This window comes from Phaseolus vulgaris, chromosome 1, assembly GCF_051622355.1.
Source record: "Phaseolus vulgaris cultivar YP4 chromosome 1, ASM5162235v1, whole genome shotgun sequence".
NCBI classification, from domain to species: Eukaryota; Viridiplantae; Streptophyta; class Magnoliopsida; order Fabales; family Fabaceae; genus Phaseolus; species Phaseolus vulgaris.
In genome coordinates, this window is record NC_143498.1 from 48,596,159 (window position 1) to 48,619,851 (window position 23,693).

The 23,693-nt window shown below is 27.1% G+C and overlaps 2 protein-coding genes across 2 annotated transcripts; one reads left to right on the top strand and one right to left on the bottom strand.

Annotated features, from left to right (window-relative positions):
- Positions 1-14,147: 14,147 nt before the first annotated feature.
- On the top strand, positions 14,148-15,356 carry LOC137814560 (zinc finger A20 and AN1 domain-containing stress-associated protein 4). The gene is made up of 2 exons (XM_068617364.2): positions 14,148-14,277; positions 14,555-15,356. The coding sequence occupies exon 2, from the start codon at positions 14,579-14,581 to the stop codon at positions 15,065-15,067; it is 489 nt and encodes a 162-aa protein (XP_068473465.1). The 5' UTR covers positions 14,148-14,277; positions 14,555-14,578; the 3' UTR covers positions 15,068-15,356.
- Positions 15,357-15,593: 237 nt separating this feature from the next.
- LOC137814558 (purple acid phosphatase 22) lies at positions 15,594-19,222 on the bottom strand. Its single transcript, XM_068617363.2, has 5 exons — positions 18,932-19,222; positions 18,549-18,840; positions 16,313-16,881; positions 16,136-16,224; positions 15,594-16,057 (listed from the first exon to the last, which is right to left on the bottom strand). The coding sequence occupies exons 1-5, from the start codon at positions 19,100-19,102 to the stop codon at positions 15,847-15,849; spliced, it is 1,332 nt and encodes a 443-aa protein (XP_068473464.2). The 5' UTR covers positions 19,103-19,222; the 3' UTR covers positions 15,594-15,846.
- Between the last annotated feature and the right edge of the window lie 4,471 nt (positions 19,223-23,693).

Here is a 23,693-nt window from a genome sequence, read left to right on the forward strand (position 1 = left end):
ATTATTAAGTGTGAAATAATTTAAAAAATGTAAATATGTTTATGGTAAATATTAACATTATAATTAGAGTAATGTTGATAATTGTAATAGTTCATAAATTAAGCTTGATGATTAGAATTTGAAGAAGATAAATTTGATGTCATTGAATTAAAATTAAGTTATAAAATTGGAAAATTTAAACAGAATGAAAAGACAGCATTAACATTAATAATTAAGACATTATTACATTATTTTAAATGTCGATACTTTCGAGAGAGTGAAAAAAAAACTTACATTTCTTGCAGCCTCGTGTAAGCCTTTTTTCTTCTAAGTGTATCTTTAATAAATACTTGTATTGATTGTTGTTGTGAACAATAAATAATGTTTAATACAAATATTTACAGTGTTGTGTTTTATTATATTGATATAACATTTGGCTAACATATGAAATGGAGCTCATAAGAGAATATCATAACTTCCATAAATATATATATATATATATATTTATTTATTTATTTGTATTAAACATAGAAATATGAGAATTTTGGTTCCTTTCAACCAATTCCATAACATGCACAGTTTAGAAAATAATCCAGCTGATATGTTATTTAGGTAAATAATAAATTAATTTATGTTGTATAATAAAAATCATGATCGTCCTCTACAAATTAATAAAGAAGAATATATTTTATAATTCATATTGATTTTACAATTTATTTAAAATGGCCATTAAGTTAATTTTAATATTTTTAAAAGGGTACCTGATAAAATAGTTCTTTTATTGTCTAAATAAAATGAATTTTGTATTTTTTCTATTTTAATTTAGTTTCTTATGTTTATATTCGAAATATTTTGTTTTTTGTCTTTATAAATTTATTCTATTTAATATTGAGTTTCAATGGCGCTTTATATATGTCATGACAACACAAAGTATGTTTAAGAGAAAAACAATACCGATTTATAAATTTATTGCGATAATCAAAACTTAAACGTAATGAACTATATAGAAATCAAATTTCTTAGACATATAAATAAAAAATAAAACAAATTATGGATATAAAAATATTTTACTTTATCATCCTTATGTAGAAATGTCCAAGAAAACCATCAATTATATTATTTTATTAAGAATCAAGTTTAACTTCTTTCGAAAAAGCTTTTACACAACTCACGTGTCAGAAAATTCCAATTAAAATTAACCTCTGTTTTATAACTTTATAAAGACTAATCTTTGTCAGAAAAATCAACTTTTTAATGTTGTGTTTTCAAACACGGAAATCATTATTTTAATTTGAATTTTCGTCATTTTCAACCTTTTTTCTTTTTAAAAGATAATATAACTGTCTAGAGAATGTTTTGTCCTCAAATCCAACCAAACAACACGAAAGGAACAGAAAGTGAGGTTTATGATGAACTTATTTATTAATCATAATTACTTACAAATTAAAACAACAAACACAACATTACCACGTTCCATTTTTAAGGTTAACTTATGTATTATATTCTAAAAATATTTTTTTTAAAAGTAGTTTAATTTCATATGAAACTAATAATATTTCATTCTCAGAAATTATTTTCCATGTCAAGAAAATAACATAATATTACATTATTTAGTTGGATTATTTTATAATATAAATAATATAAAGTGTAAGATTGAATTAGAATTAAAATTTATAATTAAAATATTATATTTTATTAAAAAAATACAAAATTATTGAAAAAAAAATATCCATTTTTAGAATCTTAATATGTGTTCTATAATATCTTACCAGATCTCATGTTTTATACTATCTGTTAAATTTTATTATTTTATAAATTTGTTGACCTTTTAAATAATCTGTATTTAAATTCCCTAAATTGTTTAAACAAAAAATAATTTGAGAATTTTATATACAAACGAAAAAAAAAAGAATAAAAATGTAATGAAAAGAAGCCATCCCATTACCATTTTAAGGAGTCAATAACTTTTTAACTCTTTCGAATTAAAAAATAATCGTTTTTTTTTGTCTGATATTATACCAGCTAAGGATGACATGGAGGATAAGACTACGAACCAACGTGTGATCCTTCCTTGTTATGAAATTTAAGATATATTTTTTGAAATGAAAGATATATTAATAGGGTTCTCATGCCACCACGTTTATGTTACAATTCTACGATATAATAGAAAATTCATGCTCATATTACAATATATTATAATTATAACTTTTTAACATTTATAATTAATGCGTACTAATAATATATCAAAGAGTTAATTATTACTTATAAAAGCCTCACGTGACCAACGTGTGACCTAACTGATGCAATTTTAAGTCACGAATGATTGTTTTAACTATTTTTTTTCATAAATTACACTATTATGATAAAAAAAAAACCTTTAAACATCTTTATATAGTTCCATATTTCCACAACAATTGTTGCGGCTGCAAATTTCCACATGCTGCCAGGCTTATAACCAGTATGCACCAAAATGCCACTGCATAATTCCAAATAAATTGCTGTATATTTCCAATATTATAGCATGTATTGACATTAAGCATTTAAGGTGGGAGTATCCCTTAGAAAATTATGTAACTTAATTAAATAATGTGAAGTAGATTTTTAGTTTTGTGGTTAAGTACGATTTAATAATATAAAATTTTTTAAAGTTAATGTGGAAGGTTATATGCATCTTTTAAAAATGATAAAAATATAATTTTATGGAGATTGAGAAATACTAAGAAGATAGAGTTTTGTCTTTTCTTTAGGATTTCATTTCCTTCTCCAAGACTAGAAAAATAATACGTATTATAGGGAGAGTTACTCCGTTCTTTCTTCTAACGAGTAATTAAAGTAAGTTGTGCGTTTTCTTGTTATTATTTCATCTTTCTTTCTTTCTTTAAATATTGAGCTGATTTGGTTGTAAGCGGTTTCTACAAGTAAACTTCCTTTGAGCGGAAAAATCAGGTTGTTCATTGTCAAGAAAGAATATAATAAAAAAAATTTGCAAAAGATAAATTGAAAAAAGAATATTGAAGAAACTACTCATATTGGTAAATGTCAATTTTTGTTATAATTGAATGTATAATTATGCATGCTTGGTAATACTTTCAACTACTCCAAGTCTTGAATAAAATTTTGTAACCCATTAAATTGAAGTGTGACCTCAGCATGTTACAAATTAAGCTTCTATGGTGGATACAACAATGATGGATTGTTTTACACTTTTCCATGAAATCACTCGCTAAAAGATACATATAACTAAATGTAGACTTACTTGATTTAACACAAACAACAAAAACTGAATTTGTATATCCAATCACCTTAGGATAATTAGATCTCCTATAAGTAAGCATGTGGTTATTTGTCCATTGTAAGTATCTCAAGACTTTCTTTGAACCTCCATCAAACTTCCAATAATAACAAATTCGTAAGATATATTTTCCATCTGTTTTCATTCCAAATAGTTATTTAGTAATGCATAAGACTAAATTTATCTCCTTTCTATATTGAAGTTAAAAATGTAAAATCATTTTTCCATTCTATTTTTTCTAAAACTTTATTAATATATGTTTTTTTACAATCCTAATAATTCTTGTGATCTATAACATAATATTTATATTTCTATCACAAATAAAAAAAAAACTAGGTTATCATAAATTTGAACCGTAGACATTAAACTTTGTCTGAATTTGTTTAGCGAAGCAAATGGGGTTGTCTTTTATAGTTGTGGAATCAATGATATTTCAAAAAAGATTTAGTTTTACACGTGTGCATTATCTATTCTCGATAAACTTATATGTCAATTATTTAACCTTTTGCTTAGTATTGATTAAGCTTTTCTGAGTCGTCACTGATGTTGTTTTGGGTTTGCCAGTGTTTAAGCATATATGGTTATTAAGAAGTTAAACATTTTTCTGTCTCTCAATTTTTTATGATGTTGGCTGGTCATAGAGTAAGGCACTTAGCTTATTAAGTGTTACTCGATTTGCTTCTGTTAGGTGATTAATCATTTTATTAACTTTCTATGGTTACTATATATTTTGCCTTTCTTAGATGGAAATAATAATGTTATCTGCTATTGTATTTGCTTGACGTGGGTACGATAATTTTTTTTATAATAAAACTAATGAATACGCTATTTTCATAATATTCTATTGATGTAATTACATTTTTTATCAATTGTATTTTCTTTATATTTTTCATTACCTTTTAACTTGCTAATGAGAGTTAAAAAGAAAAAAAATAGTAAAAAACACTATTAAATAAGTGGTATTGTAAGTTCATTTCAACCTTATAAAAACATTAAACCTATTTAGCTGACCACAATAATTCCTCTAAGAGAATATTTAGCCGACCACAATAATTAAGAAATGTATGAAACACATGGAGGCATGCAGCGTGCCCTAAACCTACACAACAACACTTGTCTTTTGCATTATCAACTTAAATCCATTTCAACATGTGCAACCACATGACATATTTATCTTATTTGTACTTCTTTATTCGTGTAATCGTGAAAGCATCAACTATTTAATTTACAAAAGTTTACTAAGTAGACCGACATCACCAACTGATTAATGATTAGTATTTCTTAATTTTTTTATTAGTCCATTAATAAGAATGAACCTACAATAATTATATAAATTAGTATAAGTTCTAAAGAATTAGATATGTAATAATTTTAAATTATGAATGTCTGATTTAAGCGTCTCGGAGTACTTTTTTGTAGGTACTATTTAAGTTCAAAGCAAATGAGAAAGAGAAATTGAAGAACGAGTAAAACTTAAGCTCCGAAGAAATAAGACGAAAAAAATTTGTTTCCATCGTTCTTTTAATTTCAACTTCATTCCAAAATATATTAATTATATTAAAACTACTTATTTAAACTGATTAAGTAATATTTTTATAGTTAATTGACCTGTATAATATATTGTATAATATATTAGTTTGTATTAAAGTGAGTGTAGTATAATACTACATCATCTGCCAGAACAAGAGATGTAATAATATCTACATATAACATTAGCTACATCTACACCTGTCGCACTCTTGAAGAAGCCACCACAAAACATTCACCTGAACCCACTACACGCACCTCCACCAGCCCCTTTCTCTGCGAGCCCCTCCATGAATCCTTTGCCCACTTTCTGCGTTGCCATTATAGCATCCACCAGTGGCATGATTTTTTTTATTTATTTAAAAAAATATTTACACTTCATTAATTTTAAAATTTGAATTTTAAAAATAAAAATTATTTTTTTAGATTTTGGAAGATAAAAAAGAAATAATTGTTTTAGAAAAGTTATTTTATAATATTTTTTATTTCAAAAATTATTTTTAAAACTTATTTTTATGTTATGGAAATTAAATTTTGAAATTTATGAGGAGGTAGAGAAAGAAATTTGATAGTGGTGTTGTATACTAATAAAAAATATAAATTTGTTTTCTCTAATTTTTGTTTTTTATATATATTATAAATAATTTATTTTTTTTAATTTTAATAAAAAAATTATTTTTTATAAAAGCTATCACTTATACAACGTTCAAGTAATTAGCGACATATATATGTCGTTCAAGTAATTAAAAACATTTAAAAATTATAAATGTTATTAAATTTAAATTTTTACTCGTTCCCAAATTATATATTTATATTGTTTTATTATGGATTTGTTATTTGGGGCCTTGTCCATATCTAATATTTCTTTTGACATTACTATTAGACTTATTTATTGATCTAATTTATAATTAAGGCTTGCAAGGTAGACTTTCAATATCAGAATTTGAAATCTTGGTGAACCAACTGTTCTGTTTAGATGATAGACCGAAATGTCTTGGCTGGTATCTCAGTCAACTTAATTCTAAATACTTGAAATGTTGACCGATTCAATAATTATAATTTAATACTTATAATATTAATTATAACTTTGAATTACATTTAGTATTTACGTTATTTTTATTACAAATAAAATAGTTTAAGCTTTAAAATTACATAATTTAAAAAAAAAACACCACGAAAAATTTGGAAATTAACTTAACTTGAAAATATCAAAATATTAGATAGAAAACTGCAAAAAAAGACTATTATAATATTATTATTTTTTGTAGTATATAAAAATCCCTATAGGATCCAATGCACATTGCGAATTGGGGAGACTTAAAACTGAAGAAAAAAAATATTTTTCTATAAGATTTTTTTGTTTTTTTAATATTAAGTACCCAGTTCATATAGTTAGAGGGTGGATTGTGATTCATCTTTGTACTTTAAAAACATAATTTTGGAAGAATTATTATCCCTACTTAAATCAATTATGATCAATAACTAAGAAAGAGTTTTTTTATGTTGTATTCAAGTGGAACATAAGATATATAACCTCAATTTTAGAAACTAACCGATGTAGTGTGTTTACTTGTTAAATTTATTGAGATCCTATATAAACACTTTCTACTCTTTTTTGTCTCAGCTGTGTTTATAATATTCTATGTAAAAGTTTCAAAAATAATAAATGTAAAAACAAAAATTAGTAATGAAAATAATTAAAAGAGAGTATTATTATTACAGTACAAAGTATATTATATATACATATACATATAAAGTTATGTTGTTTTACGCACCAACATAAATATTGATTCCAAATGTTAAAACGTATAGTCATCAAATTCAAAATGAAATTTAGTAATTGTTGAAATGATTTATTTTGCAACGAAAGATTGAGTACATCCAATGAAAGATTGAGTAAATTCGAAGGCTCAATTCACTATCTATCACCATTTACACTTTTATTTTTCTATCTAATACTCTTTTGTTTTTATTTCCCTATTTAACATCCTTTTTTTTATTTCCCTATCTAACACTATTTTATTTTTTATTTCCCTATCTAGCACCATTTCAAAAATAAATAAAAATAATAATATATTAATTTTTTTTTATATAATTTTAATTTTGAATATATTAAAAAATAAGTATTTTTAATGTTTAAAATAGTTAGAAATATAATTCATGAATAAATAAATGAATTTTTACAAAATAAAAATAAAAAAGTAATAAATTAAAAATGTTTAGTTTAATTTTTTTTTAAGAATGAAAAAAATAAAAAATTAAACTCTACAACAACATAAAAGTTGAATCTATAAACATAGATTAATATTTATTTTTATTATTATTTATGATGTAATCATGTTAATTTCAAGTAAAAAATACATGACATAATTATAAAAAAATCAAAGTCAATTAATATTAATTAATATTGAACGCACAAATAATATTGAAGTGTTTATCTACCTAAATGCAAAATCCTAAAAAAAACTAAGGCAATTGCTACACTTAATGCTTAAAAATGAAAAGAAGAAAAATGTAAAAATAAATAAATATAGAAAATAAAAACAACAACATTGCAACAGATCTTTCGTGTTACTAAAAACTATTTGATGGAACTAAAAAATGAAGAATATTGATCTGCATACACTGGTCAAATACTATGCCCAAGTCCTGACATGAAAATAACCTAAGTCAAGTCGAATAAGGACTAATATGAACATAAGAGAACAACATGATCGAACAAAAAAATGTTCATATTGTCAAACACCAGGACACACAAAAAAAAATGTCCCAACATTATTGGATTGTGCACTTCTCGTCATTAATTATGTTATGTTTCATTTCGCACACACTATTTAATGTACCATTGAAAAAAATATTAAATGAATGATCGTATTTAATTTATTTTTCTTTTTATGATCAACATCTACTTATTTAGTATCTTTTTATATCTCTTATCTTTATCTTGTTTGGATTTTTATTTATTTTTATATCTTGTATATTTATCTTATTTTGTTTTGCCTTTATTTTATATCTTATATGTTTTTAGTTATTATTTTTTCCTACCATTGTTTATTTATTTTTGTTTTTTGTTTTTATTTTATTGTTGTTGTTTTTATTTTCTATACTTATTTATTTTTGAATTTTTTTCTTTTAATTTTTAAGCATTAAGTGTAGCATTTGCATTAGTTTTTTTTTTAGGATTTTGCATTTAGGGTAGACACTTCAATATTATTTATGTGTTCACTATTAATTAATACTAACTGACTTTGGTTTTTTATAATTATGTCCTGTATTTTTTACTTCAAATTAACATAATTACATCATGAATAATAATAAAAATAAATACTAATTTATGTTTATAGATTCAACTTTTATGTTGTTGTAAGGTTTAATTTCTTATTTTCTTTATTCTTAAAAAAATAATTTTAAACTAAACATTTTTTATTTTTATTTTGTAAAAACTCATTTCTTTATTCATTAATTATATTTCTAACTATTTTAAACATTAAAAATACTTATTTTTTAATGCATTCAAAATTAAAATTATCAAAAAAATTATAATTTATTATTTTATTTATTTATTTTTGAAATGGTGTTAGATAGGGAAATAAAAAATAAAATGGTGTTAGATAGGGAAATAAAAACAAAAGGGTGCTAGATAGAGAAATAAAAGCAAAAGGGTGTTAGTTAGGGAAATAAAAGTGTAAATGATGCTAGATAGGGAATTTACCCTACATTTCATAGAAAAAAAAAAGAAAAAAAATGAATAAATAGATAAAAAAATGTAAAATGGGCAGAAATGAGAAATAAACTTAAAAAGTAAAAGTGTTATTCTCATTCAACCTCGCAACCAAAATAAATAATTAAAGATACTAAATACTTCTATTCTTAAACAATTAAACAGGTCTTTATAATTTATATTTAATAAAAGTAAAAAATATATATAACGTTATAAATTATATTTACATATATTTAGTTTTTAAAAACCAAATGATTTCATTATCTATACTAGCGGCTTATTTTTTCATTTATATATATATATATATATTTATGTTTAATATTAAAATTTAAATAAATAATATTATTATTTGCACATTTATCTTAACAATATAAATTTATAGTATATTATAAATAAAAAAATGACATTATCATTATTATGTAAAATTATTATACTTTGTGTGAATTGGCTTAACCAATGCAAGTAATTGATCATCATTATAAGTGTTTTATTCTTTACAAATTTTATTTCCTAAGAATGTCACACACATTAACCACTTTTGCAATTCAAAACCGTTCATCTTCTCCATTATTTCCACTAATATTTTTCTTTCTCTCAAATTTGAAGATACATTACTCTTTCTATGCAACTGTTTGAAAAGTAACCACTTTTTCAATTCAAAACCGTCTCCAACGTCTATTTCAATTTAAAATTGTTCCTCCGCATATATTACATATTTTAGAGAAAATAAGAAATGACAACAATGTCCATAATATAATCAAATATTTATATAAGGATAAAATAGGAAAAAAAATTAAGAGCGGTTAAAGAGGAGAATCCCCTTTATATATAGGTGTAGAAGTATATATATATATATATATATATATATATATATATATTTAATTAAATATGTTTAAAATAATTAAATAATTATATTTTTTTATCACAATAAATCAAATGTAATATTATTTTAGTAATGTGATTCTTAATGAGTAAAGAAATTGAAGTTATTAATTTATAAAATAAACTAAACATCTCTATTGGAAAAAATAAAATAAAATGTATACATTAAAGAAATAGGAAAAACAAAATAAGGTAAATAAAAGAGATGAAATATGAAGAAAATTAGCAATACACATTTAAGAATCTAAAAATTAGAGTTTTTGAAGCATTGAGGAGACGGAATACATGGTGAAGTGGCTGTGATGAAATGTGAAGAGGAACAGTTTCAGAATCTCAAAATTAGAATTTTGAGGAGACGGGAGGCATAGTGGCAGCCAAGGAAGACTATGTGCGCTTGCATTTAGATGTTGGAAGGGTCAACAATGAAGGCATTTGCTCACGCTGAGCATCACAGCTTAGAACTTCTCGATTTCTTCTTCTCTATCTCCTTCTTCCTCTTGTGCTTGAGAAATATGAAAGAAAACGCACCAAAATTGAATTTGTTGAAAGAATACCAAAATTGAATTTGCGCGCACTTGGGACTCTGAAGAAAGAACAAATAGCATCAGACAATAGTTTTTAAGATGTTTTTATATTCTTCCTCTCTCATAGTTTTCTTATATATAATTTTTTTTTGCCTAGAAAAAGTAACCGTGCATAAACCGACATTTCACCCCTCTCTTCACTCTTCTCTAATAAAACGTATTAATCTCTTCACTCTCCTGGCCATTAAGTAAGAACAAATAAAATAAAATTTTAAAATTAAAAAACGCTTATTTAATAAAGAAGAATATTAGTTTTAAAACAGAAAAGTAACCAATTTCTCCACACACCCATGAGAACAAATAAAATAAAATTTTAAAATTAAAAAACGCTTATTTAATAAAGAAGAATATTAGTTTAAAACAGAAAAGTAACTCATTAAGTGAGAACAAAAATAAATTAAAGTACCAAACTCTCCACTTTCCTGTTAGTTAAGTAGTGAAAACAAATAAAAAAATTAAAAAACTGTTTTATTAACTTCTAAAATTATAAAATGTCCAAATAACCAAAATAAATTGATAAAACAAAATATTAAGTAAGGATAAAATAGGAAAACAATTTAGAGCAGTTAAAGTGGAAAATCCAAAATGTCTAAATAACCAAAATAAATTGATAAAACAAAATATTAAGCAAGGATAAAGTAAGAAAACAATTTAGAGCAGTTAAAGTGGGGAATCCCCTTTATATATAAGTATAGATATACGTTGAATAAAAGTTTGGTTTAAATATTTCTTTTAATTATATAAAGGGTTTAATGGAAGATCCAATAACTCATAGATAAACCTTTTAATTAAAAAAAAATTATCATACTTTTTTATAACTTACACTATAAAAAAATGGTTTTAACATAAGTTTATTTTATATTATTTAGAGTTAAAATCTTTATTAAGTTATTTATCCAGAATTGTAGTTTTTTTGGCTAAATCATTCATGGGGAACGTGTTCCCCAAGATTTGTTAAACCTCAAGAAAATCCTCCTTTCAGAACTCCTGTTAAATATCATGGGTTTAAGAACTTGTGTAAAAAACTATGGCTTTCAAAATCTCTGTAAAATACAATGGATTTAAAAACATCCGATAAATTTCATGGGTTTAAAAACCTCAATAAAATACTATGAGTTTCAAAATTTTTGTAAAATTACTTGTCGTTTTAAATAACCTTCAAACTCATTTTTCACTATCTCTAATGATCCTCTTGACTTCTCCCTTCCACCGCATACACACTGTTTCTAAAGAATTATTTTCTTGTAACTTTCGTTGTACAAACTAAAATCCCCTATTAATGTTAATTTTTAAAATTTTTAAATATAATTAAGAATATGAAATATGTAAAACATATTTTTGTATATAGTTATAGGTTATTTAAGGCTAATTAATAATGTGATGTGAATAGATATGAGGTATAACAGATTAAATTATTCATTTTATATCTCTAATCTAAATTAAAAACGTATTTACAAGTTTTACATAACAATACATATGGGCAATTTAAAAGTTTACTTATCAATATTTCAATATTATTAAAATTAATAAATTTAAATAGAAGACTTGGTTTTAAATAATTTCCACATACATTTAATACAATAATAGTTATACGTTGCTATCTGCTTACATATTAAAAATATATATGTTTCTAAAACATGTCTCTATAAAAATTTATTAATGTTCTCTCTCTCTATATATATACAAATTTAAATAATGCAGGCAGGCCTAATCTTTAATTTATTAATTGTGATCTTTATTTTGTTTCAGATTATGAGAAAAGTGAGAGAACTATTTTTTTTTCATATTCATATTTTACACTTTGTGACGACTTTTTATTGACATATTTTAAAAAACAGAACATTTGAAAAAAAATAAAAATTTATTTCTAGAGATTAGAAATATGTTTAACAAAAATCATTAAATAAAAATAAATTTTAAAAATAAACAATAATTAGTTATTATATTAACAAAATTATATACCATTTTAGAAAATATATTTTTTTATCTAAATTAGTTTCTATTAGTGATAAATAATTTTTAAATTGGTATCTAATTAGATAACAAAGTTTTAGATAACAACTTTAGTATTTAAATAATTGGTAGATAAAACTTTGATAATTAATTAGATATCAATTGATCTAATTTAGATATAAAAAAAATAGTTTCTAAAAATAGTATATAATTTTGTCAATACAAAAATTAATTACTTTTTGTCTATAGAATTAATTTTTATTTAATAATATTTTTTTTTTTAGATTTTGGATGGTATCCAATTATTTCTTCATCCATAAATCATGATATCAATCACTAGTTAAGCTAAATTTCCAGTACATGAGACATTTTTTTTTTGAATTTAGAAATTGAATCAAGAAATATTTTCATAATATAAAGTATTGCTAAAAAAACATTCAAATCCATTTTTCTCCTAAGAAATTGTGTTTTTTTATAATAAAAAAGTGAGATAAATTAAAGTTATTGAATTAATGCTTAAGTTTTTTATTTATTTAAGAATATGTGTAAGTGTTATATGTACTTTAGGAGGTTTATTGTAGATATATTTGGATGTTTAACTTTAGGAGTGAGGTTGAAAATAAATAAAAAAACAAAGTGTTTTAGACTTGTTTCGGCTTTCGTTTTGGGTTTAATATGAAAATAAATACAATTGAGAGTTAACTTGCTAAACACGGGGTGTAAATAGAATTTACAAAACTTCATATATCTCAGAGAAAATACTTATTAGTCTTCCATTTTAATAGAATTTTTTGAATTTTTAAGTTAAGTAAATGTTTTTTTTTAGAATTTGATGTTTTTTAATAAAGTTGCATTTGATCTTTTTAAATATTTAAATATGATTAAATAAATGAAAATTTGTATAAATTGTTATTTTTTAACTGGTTTCACATAATCATTTATGTTTTATGAATTATTTTTGAATTTTAAGGTAATATAATAATGTAAGAGGAGATAATATATTATATAAAAACTATGTTGATTATTATAGACTTATTTTATTTAAAGAACTTTGATATTTATAGTTTAATTTGTTGTAATAGAATTATGGTTATATTTTACCCATTTTTCTTCATACTGAACATTTTTATAACTTAACTTGTGGTTTAAAAAATAATCGAATCTTATAACTCGTAATAGTTTATCTTATCGCATGAACAAATAATGTTGATTATTTTTGTTGAATGTTGAAGAGAACAATAACGTAACAGATGCAGAATCTCTAGAGTTTAAATTCTACATTTTTGTGTCCATCAAAAGTTCTAAAGTGTTTATGTGATGAGTTGGATGAGGTAGATGTGATGTTTACAGATTTTGACATAAAAGAGTGTAATTGAGGGGTAGGATTGACAGGTTCTAGATTTTAGCATATGAGAGGGATATATACTTGATGTTATAAGTATTTATAAAAAGGATGTTTGATGAAAAAAATTGTTGTTATTAATTTTGAGATTCATCTTAAAAGTATATCTATAGCAAAAATTTATATAACTAATTTGTAAAGAAAATTAATTATCTAAGAAAGTAAATTATCCGTGGAGTGTGAATGCAGAGAATATCTATATTTTTTTTATTGAAAAATGAATTTGGCACGTTGGTTAAGAAGGTATGAGATAAGCTTATTATTTTATTATTTATTTTAAAATAGATAATCTGAGTCTAACTATAACTAAGTCTAACGCATTCTTCTCACCAAACACGCCTCCACTTAATATCCCTGGTTTTTAATTTTTTGAAGGGCGTTTTCATTATTAATCCATTTAACAACTATTTAATTAGCGACCTAATTTATATTTATGGTCTGAACATTGTGAGTTATTTTTTAGTATTTGTCTCTAAATATATGGCGAGGTTCGTTGAACTTGATGTGCCGGTTGCCTTCTTCTCCACCACAACACTGCCGTCAAAGCCAGGCTGTCTGTTTTTCATTCTCACGTTAGATAAAAGAAAATTATCAGAAATCTAATTAACCATAATGCATAATTTTCTCCTCCCAAATCTCCACGACATAACTTCCTTCACTTCCATTAATTAATAATAATCAATAACTAATATCCTTTTCCAAGGAGCACTTCAAAATGATTAACACCAATTTGTCTCCTTTCGCGGTGCCTTCCTCTTTTTCTTTCTTTAATATCCTTTCACAGTTCCGACTCTGTTAATCATTCTCCGTTAAGATTCTTTCATCTTTTCTCTTTCCTCTTTTCTCTACCCACTTTCGTTCTTATCTTCTTCTTCTTATTTTTTTCTTCTTCTTCTTCTTTTTCTTCCCCAACCCACGATCATTCCCTATAAATCAGGTACTAACTCTCTCTCCTTCTTCTCCCATATCAATACCCCTTTATTTTTCAATCTTCTTTTCAACAATTTAAATTAAAAGAATTATTTTCTTGTAACCTTCGTTGTACAAACTAAAATCCCCTATTTTCGGCACTCCCCTGTTCAATTTCCAATCTGTGATTTCTCTATTTATACGTAATAATTCCCAACGCCTGATTCATCACTTTTTCAATTATTCCTCCAATTTTCGCCGAATCATCATCAATCCCACCATTCAAATATTCTGCATCGTTGTAGATTTTTTTTCTCACAGATCCAGACATGGCGGAAGAACACCGGTGCCAAGCTCCCGAGGGTCACAGACTCTGCGCCAACAACTGCGGCTTCTTCGGTAGCCCCGCCACCATGAATCTCTGTTCCAAATGCTACAGAGACATCCGGCTCAAGGAAGAAGAACAAGCCAAAACCAAATCCACCATCGAAACCGCCCTGTCTTCATCCTCCGCCGCAGCAACAGCAACCGTCGCCTCCACCGCTGTGGTTTCCTTGCCTGCGCCGGTTGAATCCCTCCCTCAACCGGCGGTGGTGACCGCGCCGGACGCGTGCGCACCGCTTCAGGCGAACCGGTGCGGCGCGTGTCGGAAGCGCGTGGGGTTGACCGGGTTCAAGTGCAGGTGTGGAACGACGTTCTGTGGGAGCCACAGGTACCCCGAGAAACACGCGTGTGGGTTCGATTTCAAGGCGGTGGGGAGAGAGGAGATAGCTCGGGCGAATCCGGTGATCAAAGGCGAGAAGCTACGGAGGATTTAATCTGCGGCGTTGATTGGACGATTTGATTTGATTTGATTTGAGTGAGTTGATGCGGAGCGTCCGTGGTGGACCTGTGATAGTAGGAATGGATGGAGCGTGTGTAAAAAAATCTATCTATTATTATGACGACACTGGAAGGGTTGAATAAGTCATGTTTTGGTGGCTTTGCTTTGTGTTCATTAAAAATGGTAATGCTTAGGTCCACCCACGTTCGGAATTTGAGGGACCCTTTTCAAATTCAAATGTAAAAAGCTAGTAGCACTCTAGTTTCATATTTTTCTGTGCCAAATTATCCTCTGCATTGTATTCCATTTTCTGCTATTGCACTCTCCACCCACTCCAATATAATTTTTAAAACTCACCATCATAAATAATTTTCTAAATTTTTCATTTATAAAATACGCTAGTTTAGGGAAACATGTTAAACACAATCAATTCTTACACTGCGTGAGTTATTCTATTAATATGTTAGCAAAATAGAAAACAGTATCCTCGGTTGTTATTCGGGACCATTGCTCTAATTCAGTTCTACCCAAACAAACACTTTTTCTTATTCAAATAATAAATATTGGTACAGATGGGGTTCATGTGGCGTATATTTGAATCGTGCATTAAGTTTAAACACGATATTATAACTGCATTGAGCTTCTCACATCATATATCAAAGAGACTTAGTCACATGTTATATTAGAAAAAGTAATATAAAACCATCAAGAATTTATACTACGCGTTTCCAAACTATCATTTTCCTTAGAAAAATTACCTCTTCAACTACGATTTTATAGCTCTTCGTTGGGAGCATCTTGTTGATTCCAACATGCTTTGGAACTGCTTAAAGTCTCTATCCAAACTTCATCAGCTACAACTGCATCAGTGTCGTTGTTTCGGTGCCACGACCAATGTGCATGTGTTTCATTTAGTATTCTCAACCTTCCATGTCCGAAGCTTGGTTCTCGATACAACGAGAGCGGACTTGGAGGGTTCTTAAACCTAGTATCAACAATAAACATACATTAAAACGTAAGTATTGAAAATTATTAATAAAACGTAAGTATTAAAGTATCTCACATTAACGCAAGTCCCTCTCGATTTCCTCCATCTCCAATGGTCACGTACATGGGTCCACATGAGTCAATCTTATTATCGTAAATTCGAGTCTGCAATGGATTTAACTAGTTAGTAAAAACAAAACAAAATAAATACTGAGTTTTATTACAAGTTAAAAAAAATGGAAGTGTGACGTACGAAGCGTTCATATGCATGAACATGACCAGCAAAAACCAAGTCAACACGGGCCTTATAAAGCAACCCTTCCATGGATTGTCTCATGGATTCTCCTTCACCTTGGTGTGCCTCATTTGTGTTATACCAAGGTGCATGCAACACCACAATGACCCAAGGTGTCTTGACCCTGTCAATGTTGGCGAGATCAGATTGAAGCCATGTGTATTGCTGTGATTGGGAGTGAAAGTCGGTGTAGGAAGCTAGCATGATGACATGGGTAGCGACAAGCTGAAAGGAGTAATAGAGGTTTGAGGTGGAAGCACTTTGTTGGAAGGGCATAGGCCAACGAGCATTGTAGGGTTGGAAGGGTTGTGGGTAAATAATGGGGAAAATCTCAATCTCGTGGTTGCCTTCAGTAACCATCCATGGCCTTTTACTAGCATAGGGTTCCACTAAACGACCGAAGGAGTCCCACAGAGGTTGTTGGGAGTCTGCATAGGATAGATCTCCTGGTAACAATGCCACGTCGTACTCCCTACTTTCAACATGTTTCAAGGTTGATGCTGTCCATTCAGTTTGTCCCAAGTCCCCTACATACATACAATCATACACATATTTATGGAAAACATTATTCATAGACACATCTCTTGGTTGCACATGGTACAAATGGTAAAACAACAAATATAAGTGATTCATATGATTCATGATTCATGTTGTTTTTATGATAAAAACAACAGAGAAGTGTAAGAAAAAAGGAGCTAGGGCAACTGCACTACTAGTTCTTAAATAATTAATGCTCTACTTTTTGTTAACAATGGATTCTATTAAGACACATCTCATTAGAAACTAGTCCTACATTTGAAGCTAAAAACCATCACTTGCTTATCTAATCTCTAATGCTTAAAAAACATTATATGATAAAAAGCTCTGTTTAGGAGGTGGTGGGTTGTTTAGCTTTTTTTTAGCATTTTATGTTATGAACATTTTAATAATTTGTAGTGGCATAATCAATGAGATGTACTTTGGCATAATCAATGAGATGTAACTTTCTGTGGCACCCTCTAATAATCACTTCAACAGTACATTTAAAGGCAAGATTTTTTTTGTGTGTGTTTGGTTAACAGCAAGATAATTCGATTCATTCTGAAATGTAAAATTACATTCTAAAATATTCATTTAGGAACGAAATTACTAATCTAAGAAAATTAATTGAAAAGCAAACAAGTATGAACCATGAAAAGTATTATAATTTTTTTTGTGTTATTAAATGCTTTTGAAATACTAAATGAAAAGCAAGTATGGAATAGAGTCTGGGTGGAGCACTGCATGCAGCTTTTGAAAGAATACATACTGCAATTAGCATGCTTGATGGCAGGAATAGAATTACTGAGTATAAGAATCCTATTCTTTACAAGGATGATGAAAAGTTGAAGGCCTTGAATGGGATGAAAAATGCGAAATATGTTACTGATACAAGACCAAAATCTTTGAGAATCTAACAAGAACCACCACAAATAGGGTGCCGCGGGTGATTGAAGAGAGCAGAGAGAGAAAGGTGAAAAGTGTTTAGGGCTTTTTATTTTAAATTTTTTACTGAAGGAAAAAACAGTATTTTCCAATTTGTTATGGGATACCTAAAGAACACATGGGGGGTGCAGGAAGAAGTAGCCATGTGTCTTCCGGCCGATTTCATACTAAGGCCCAAATTTTATTTTCTATTCTTGTATATTAAAATTGAAGTCAGAGCCCAATAGAAAAAAAAGGAAAAGAAGAAAGTGAGTTCTTCTCCGCCACATCAGAATTAAAAAAATAGAAAAATAAAATATTTATAATAAAGAAGAATGTCCCTTTTACGACACCTTAATTAATATTTTATAATAGAAATATTAAAAATAAATCAAGGTCTTGTTTTTTAAAGTTTCGTAAAATGTTTAGACATATCCTAAAAAAATTGAGTGGCAACTGCCAAACAAAGTGGTGTACACTTAAGCCACTCTTGTATCCTTAAAAGATACCTTATCCCTATATTCCTGTCCCACACCATCTTTGCTTTGCCTTCAAGAACACAACAACTCACTCACATTAACGTGAAGATTAACCCAACTATAGAACTAGTTTATGCCAAAGAAGAACCCACACAGAAAAGTAAACAAAATGGTGAAGCAAAAGACTTAATACTCGCTCACAGTAAATGATTTATTATTAGTTTATTCATTTTTTGTGATAAAAAAATTAATTCCAAACGAGAATGACTTACCAACGACGACAAATTCAATAGGGAAGTTGGGTGGAGGTGTCTTGAGAGAAAACTCTTGGCCTGAGCCTCCACACCTGTAGAAGTAAGTGGTGCCTGGTTTCAAAGGACCAATAACAACGTTGTGAATCTTGCCGGAATTGTACAAAAAATATCGGTACGAGGTGTGCTCCCCCGTTGATTTTGCGCTATACTTCCCTGCTTCTGTTCCGTACTCCACCACGGATTCTGCATGCTTCTCCTCCGTTATCCACGAAACCCTCATCTTCTCTTTCCCCACCAATGAAATGTGCACCTACATGACCAAATTGCAAACCTAAACATTAGCATAATTGAGCCATGCATGCATGTCTATGGGAAGTTAATAATCATAACTTGCTATGAACCTGTTGAGGATCAGAATGGGAGCCATGGTGGGGTGTGATGATGAGTTGACCAGCTGGCTGACGAACGAAATTGTTGTCTTCAGAAAGTAGGGACTGTGCGAAGAAAAGGAGGCATAGGGTGTGTATGAGTATTGGGAACTCCATAAGAGAGCTTCTGCATTTCCTCATCATGTTCTTCTGGTTTTGGGTTGCTCTTGTTGATTCATGAAGTTTGTTGATGGAAATGAAGGGAACCCTTTTGAGTTGGGAGGGCCAATCATATAATGGGGTTGCGGAATTTACACTGCATGAGATGGAAAGTACATTTTTGTTCACAACACCTTGCTTTGGAGTTCTGTTTCTGTCTATTGGAGATGCGTGCATGCCTCCATTGAGTAATAAAAAAGAATTGTGTTACCACATAATTGTATGCACATAACCTTCTTCATTTATTTTAATTTTTTTTTAAAATTAGAGTTTAAAGTATTTACAAAACTTTGAGTATGGTGAGAGATTTTGAATATGTAGAATCAATTGTAGTAAATATCAACCGATTATTTGTGTTTATGAATTCACTTGACTTAATTAATCAGCTCCATAAAACTTATAAATCATATTTTCTGTTGCTTACTTTGATTGAGAGATAGTTAAAAACATATAAATATACACTATAAAAAATATGCTTATTAGAATGAGTCAAAAAGGATACTGGTATAATAAATGGACGTAAAAGTGTAGTTATCATTAAAATTTGGAAGTTAAGTGGTGTGTTTTTTTTGCGTACCTCCCCACACAAAATTATATTTTATATTATTTATTTAAAGAAGCGTGTGTTTAGCATGACCACATAATTTTTAAATAGGCTTAGGCTTAACTTATATGTTGCCCACATAAAATCATATTTTATATTGTTTATTCAAAGAAGCGTGGACTTAGTCAACGAATTTACCACACAATTTTTAAATCAGTGTTAACCTTCATAATTTTATTACATATTTAAATTTAATTTAATATATATATATATATATTAATTATGTTTGTGAGGGTCTAACCTACAAAATTTTAAATTTTTATTATTATTTATCTATACCTATATATAAAGGGATTCCCCTCTTAACTGTTCTTAATTTTTTTTCCTGTTTTATCCTTATATTAATATTTAATTTTATTATTGTATTATGGTCATTGTGTCATTTCTTATTCCTCTCTTAACTGCTTTTAATTTTTTTCCCATTTTATCTTTATATTAATATTTAATTTTATTATTGTATTATGGTCATTGTGTCATTTCTTATTTTTTCTACAATATTTGGTATACGTAGTGGGGCGGTTTTGAATTGTAAGAGAGGTGGAAAAGAGGTTTTGAATTGAAAGAGATGTGGAGGAATTAAAAGAGAGGTGGATGAGTGGTTTTGAATTGAAAGAGATAATTTATTTTGAAAATTAATTGCATAATGAGAGGGAGTGTCTGTTTTATGAGAGATAAATAAATATTAGGAAATGTGAGTAGTGACCAAACGTGAACAATTTGATTATTACTGAGCTGTTACCACTTTCTTTAGTAGTTTTCACCGTTACCATTTACATCCACTCTCTTACGAAAGAGTAGTTTTCACCAGTTACATCCACTCCCTTATAAGGAGTAGTTGAGCGGTTACCACTTTCTTCCACTTCCTTATAAGGAGTAGTTTTCACCAGTTGCATCCAAAGAAAAAAAATGCTCATAAATTTTGACACATTTTGAACCCTTTTCCTTCACGCTCCATATTCTTCTCCTACTCTCACCCATCTTAAGCCCTCTTCAATCACCACTGTACAACAACAACCATTGTTTACTCCTTCTTGCGCTTCCCAAAGTGTTTGAAGCAGAGACATGTCTCATTGTTATAGGATTTGAACATTTTTGTTTCTATTGCTTTCTTATTTTTTTTTTATATTTTTGTATGAATCCTAAGCCCAGCTTTGCGGACAAAGTTTTTATGTTTACTGATGCTTTGATCTATTAGATATTACATAAGTTGGAAGTTTGGTAAATTTGTATTTAGTTTATTATTTTATTTTTTTCTACTTCTTTGCCATGGAAGATGTGGATTCAATTGATATGGTGATAGATTCTACAACTTCCAACATACAACCATTTGCATTATGTTTTAACATTGTTTGCTGGTCCATTTTTTTTAAACCTTAATTTTAATCTTGATAACCTTACAAAGTTCAAGATTACACCCAAGTTAAATCAAAATTTAATATTCAAAAACAATAAAATGAAAATATAAAAAAATTAACATAAAATCTTAATAAAACTATTATCAATGGTGCATTTAGATAATTTACATAACTTCTCATATAATTTAATATTTATTAAAATTATATGAATATATAAATAGTAAAAATGAAAAATGCGAAAATACAGGCACTCACGTGCCTGTGTTCCCGCTAGTTATTTATAGTTTCAGTTGTGACCGTTCGACCTATACATTTTTTATTTTTTTTCTTAGTTTATGTCTATATAATTCATGCTTACCCATGTTTTATTTAATTTTTTTTAATAATGAAGGCTTAATGAACACAATTTAGTGTTCACAGCATCACTTTTATTTTGTTTTTCAGCTAATTTTGCTTTTTTTTTTGTGATATGTTTTAGTGGACATTTATTTCTCTGTAAATTTGGTTCAGGACCTAACCTATACAATGATTGTAAGTTTCTAGTCTCTCTTCTGTTCATACCCATGTTCCCCTTTATCACTCCTTTAAGATATAATGATCTTAGAATCTAATAAGATATTAAGTTAAGTAAATATATTTGTTATTTATAATAAGAAAAGAAAAAAAAACAATTTTAACATGATTTTATAAAACAAATATTACAAATTTTCGAACAAACAATTGCAAATACTTTAGTTACAATATATAATACTTATAATTTCGTCATTGAACTGTTAAAACTATCTAATAGTTTTATAAAGAACTTTTTTTTAATTATTTGAAATAATTTATTTATCGTAAATATAAAGGGGTAAAATTGTGTTTTTAAGTTGGAAATAGTTGAATTGGAGTGGTTTGAACTTGTTAATATTATTGGAGTGTCGATGTAATGAAAACTTCTGCAGGTTAATATATTGAGTTGAAACGTGTCTTTAAGTGAGTCTTTCTTTCTCTTTTTGGTTGTATATTTTGAAAATTGGAATAATTTGTTTTGTAATTGGGTTTTAAGTTATTTAGAATAATAGGTGAATAATATGAGTGTTCAACATTAAAAAAAAAACTCAGCATTTTGATCTTTACTATAACGTGAAATTAAGACTGAGAGTTTGAATTTTTGGCCAATTTTTTGCTTTAACAACAAAATTATTTATCAAGTGACAAAATTTTCTTTTAAATGAAGATAAAGCATGAACTTTTGGGAATTACATAGTAGAAAATAATTTCTTTAGTGAAAATACACTCACAAATAAAAGTGTAACACCCTTGATTGATTTTATTTAAGATAAATCATAATTGTTTTTCTAATAAAATAATAAAAATAATGAGTAAATAAATTATAAAAATGGGAGGAATTTCAAAATTTTGATTTCCTTCATCAATTAAAAACTTTAAGTTTTATTTAATTATGACTTTTATTAGATTTCAAACATATCCAAAATATTGTAAAAATTATTTTTTACATTTATGATAATGATGATATAGTATTTTGAAATATACAAGTTGAGTTAGAATATATATGAATAAAAATATATATGAAGTTTTTTGTGATACATGAAATGTATGAGATTAATGTCCCTAATCTAAAATCATATGTGAATCGTTGGTTGAATTTGTGTATTAAATATTATAATCAATAATAAAGATCCTTATAACTTCACTAATGATCTATATAGCTAAGACATAAGGTGATATAAGAAGGTAAATAATTGATCCTCTAACATTCGAAGAGTTATAGATTTTGAATTTTTTAGACTTATCATATACATATGGAAATCATATATGCTTTTATATATATATATATGAGAAATATGTTAGAGTTTGATAGGAGTTACTTAATACACAAAACATCCATAAATATTCTAGTATATGCATCATGTATTGATGAAATGAGGAAAATTTAAGTTGACTTATGAATTTCTTATTGAGATGAATTGAAATAGAATTGTTTTATTATAATAACATGTCTTTAGATAACTTATCTTTGTATTGGTTGGTGTGGTAACGTGGTATGATTTATGTAGACAAGCATATATAATTGTATATCTAAAAAATAACTAAAAGAATATGAAGAGATGATTTTTTTTCCTTTGAAATATATATTATTTTTATTTTTTTGGGAATTTCTAATTGTTTACAGATAAGTATTTTTATTTTTGGGTGTTAAACTTTTTTTAATGCTATTATCTTTTATAATTCTCTTTTCTTAACATGTCAAGGGTGTTTTGTGTATGAAACAAAATTAACTCATTTAATTAATTTATTTAATTAACTCATATAATTGCCAAATTATCACTTATTTTTATTTAATTATTTTAGATTTCAAGATGGTATATTTATATTGGGAAAATCAGAACTAATTATTCCTCTTTGGTGTAAATACAAAATTGACATTTGCAGAAACAATAAGCAAATAATAGAAAATAAAACAATATGAAAGTAGTATTACAATATTTGTTTTTCTCACTCTGTGAGGATAACACTCAATCTCACCTAATAATGATGGAATACAAAGTCTCTCTAGCATCTCACTAGGATTTCTAATATCACGGTGGATATATATTCACTTATTTCTCTTTAT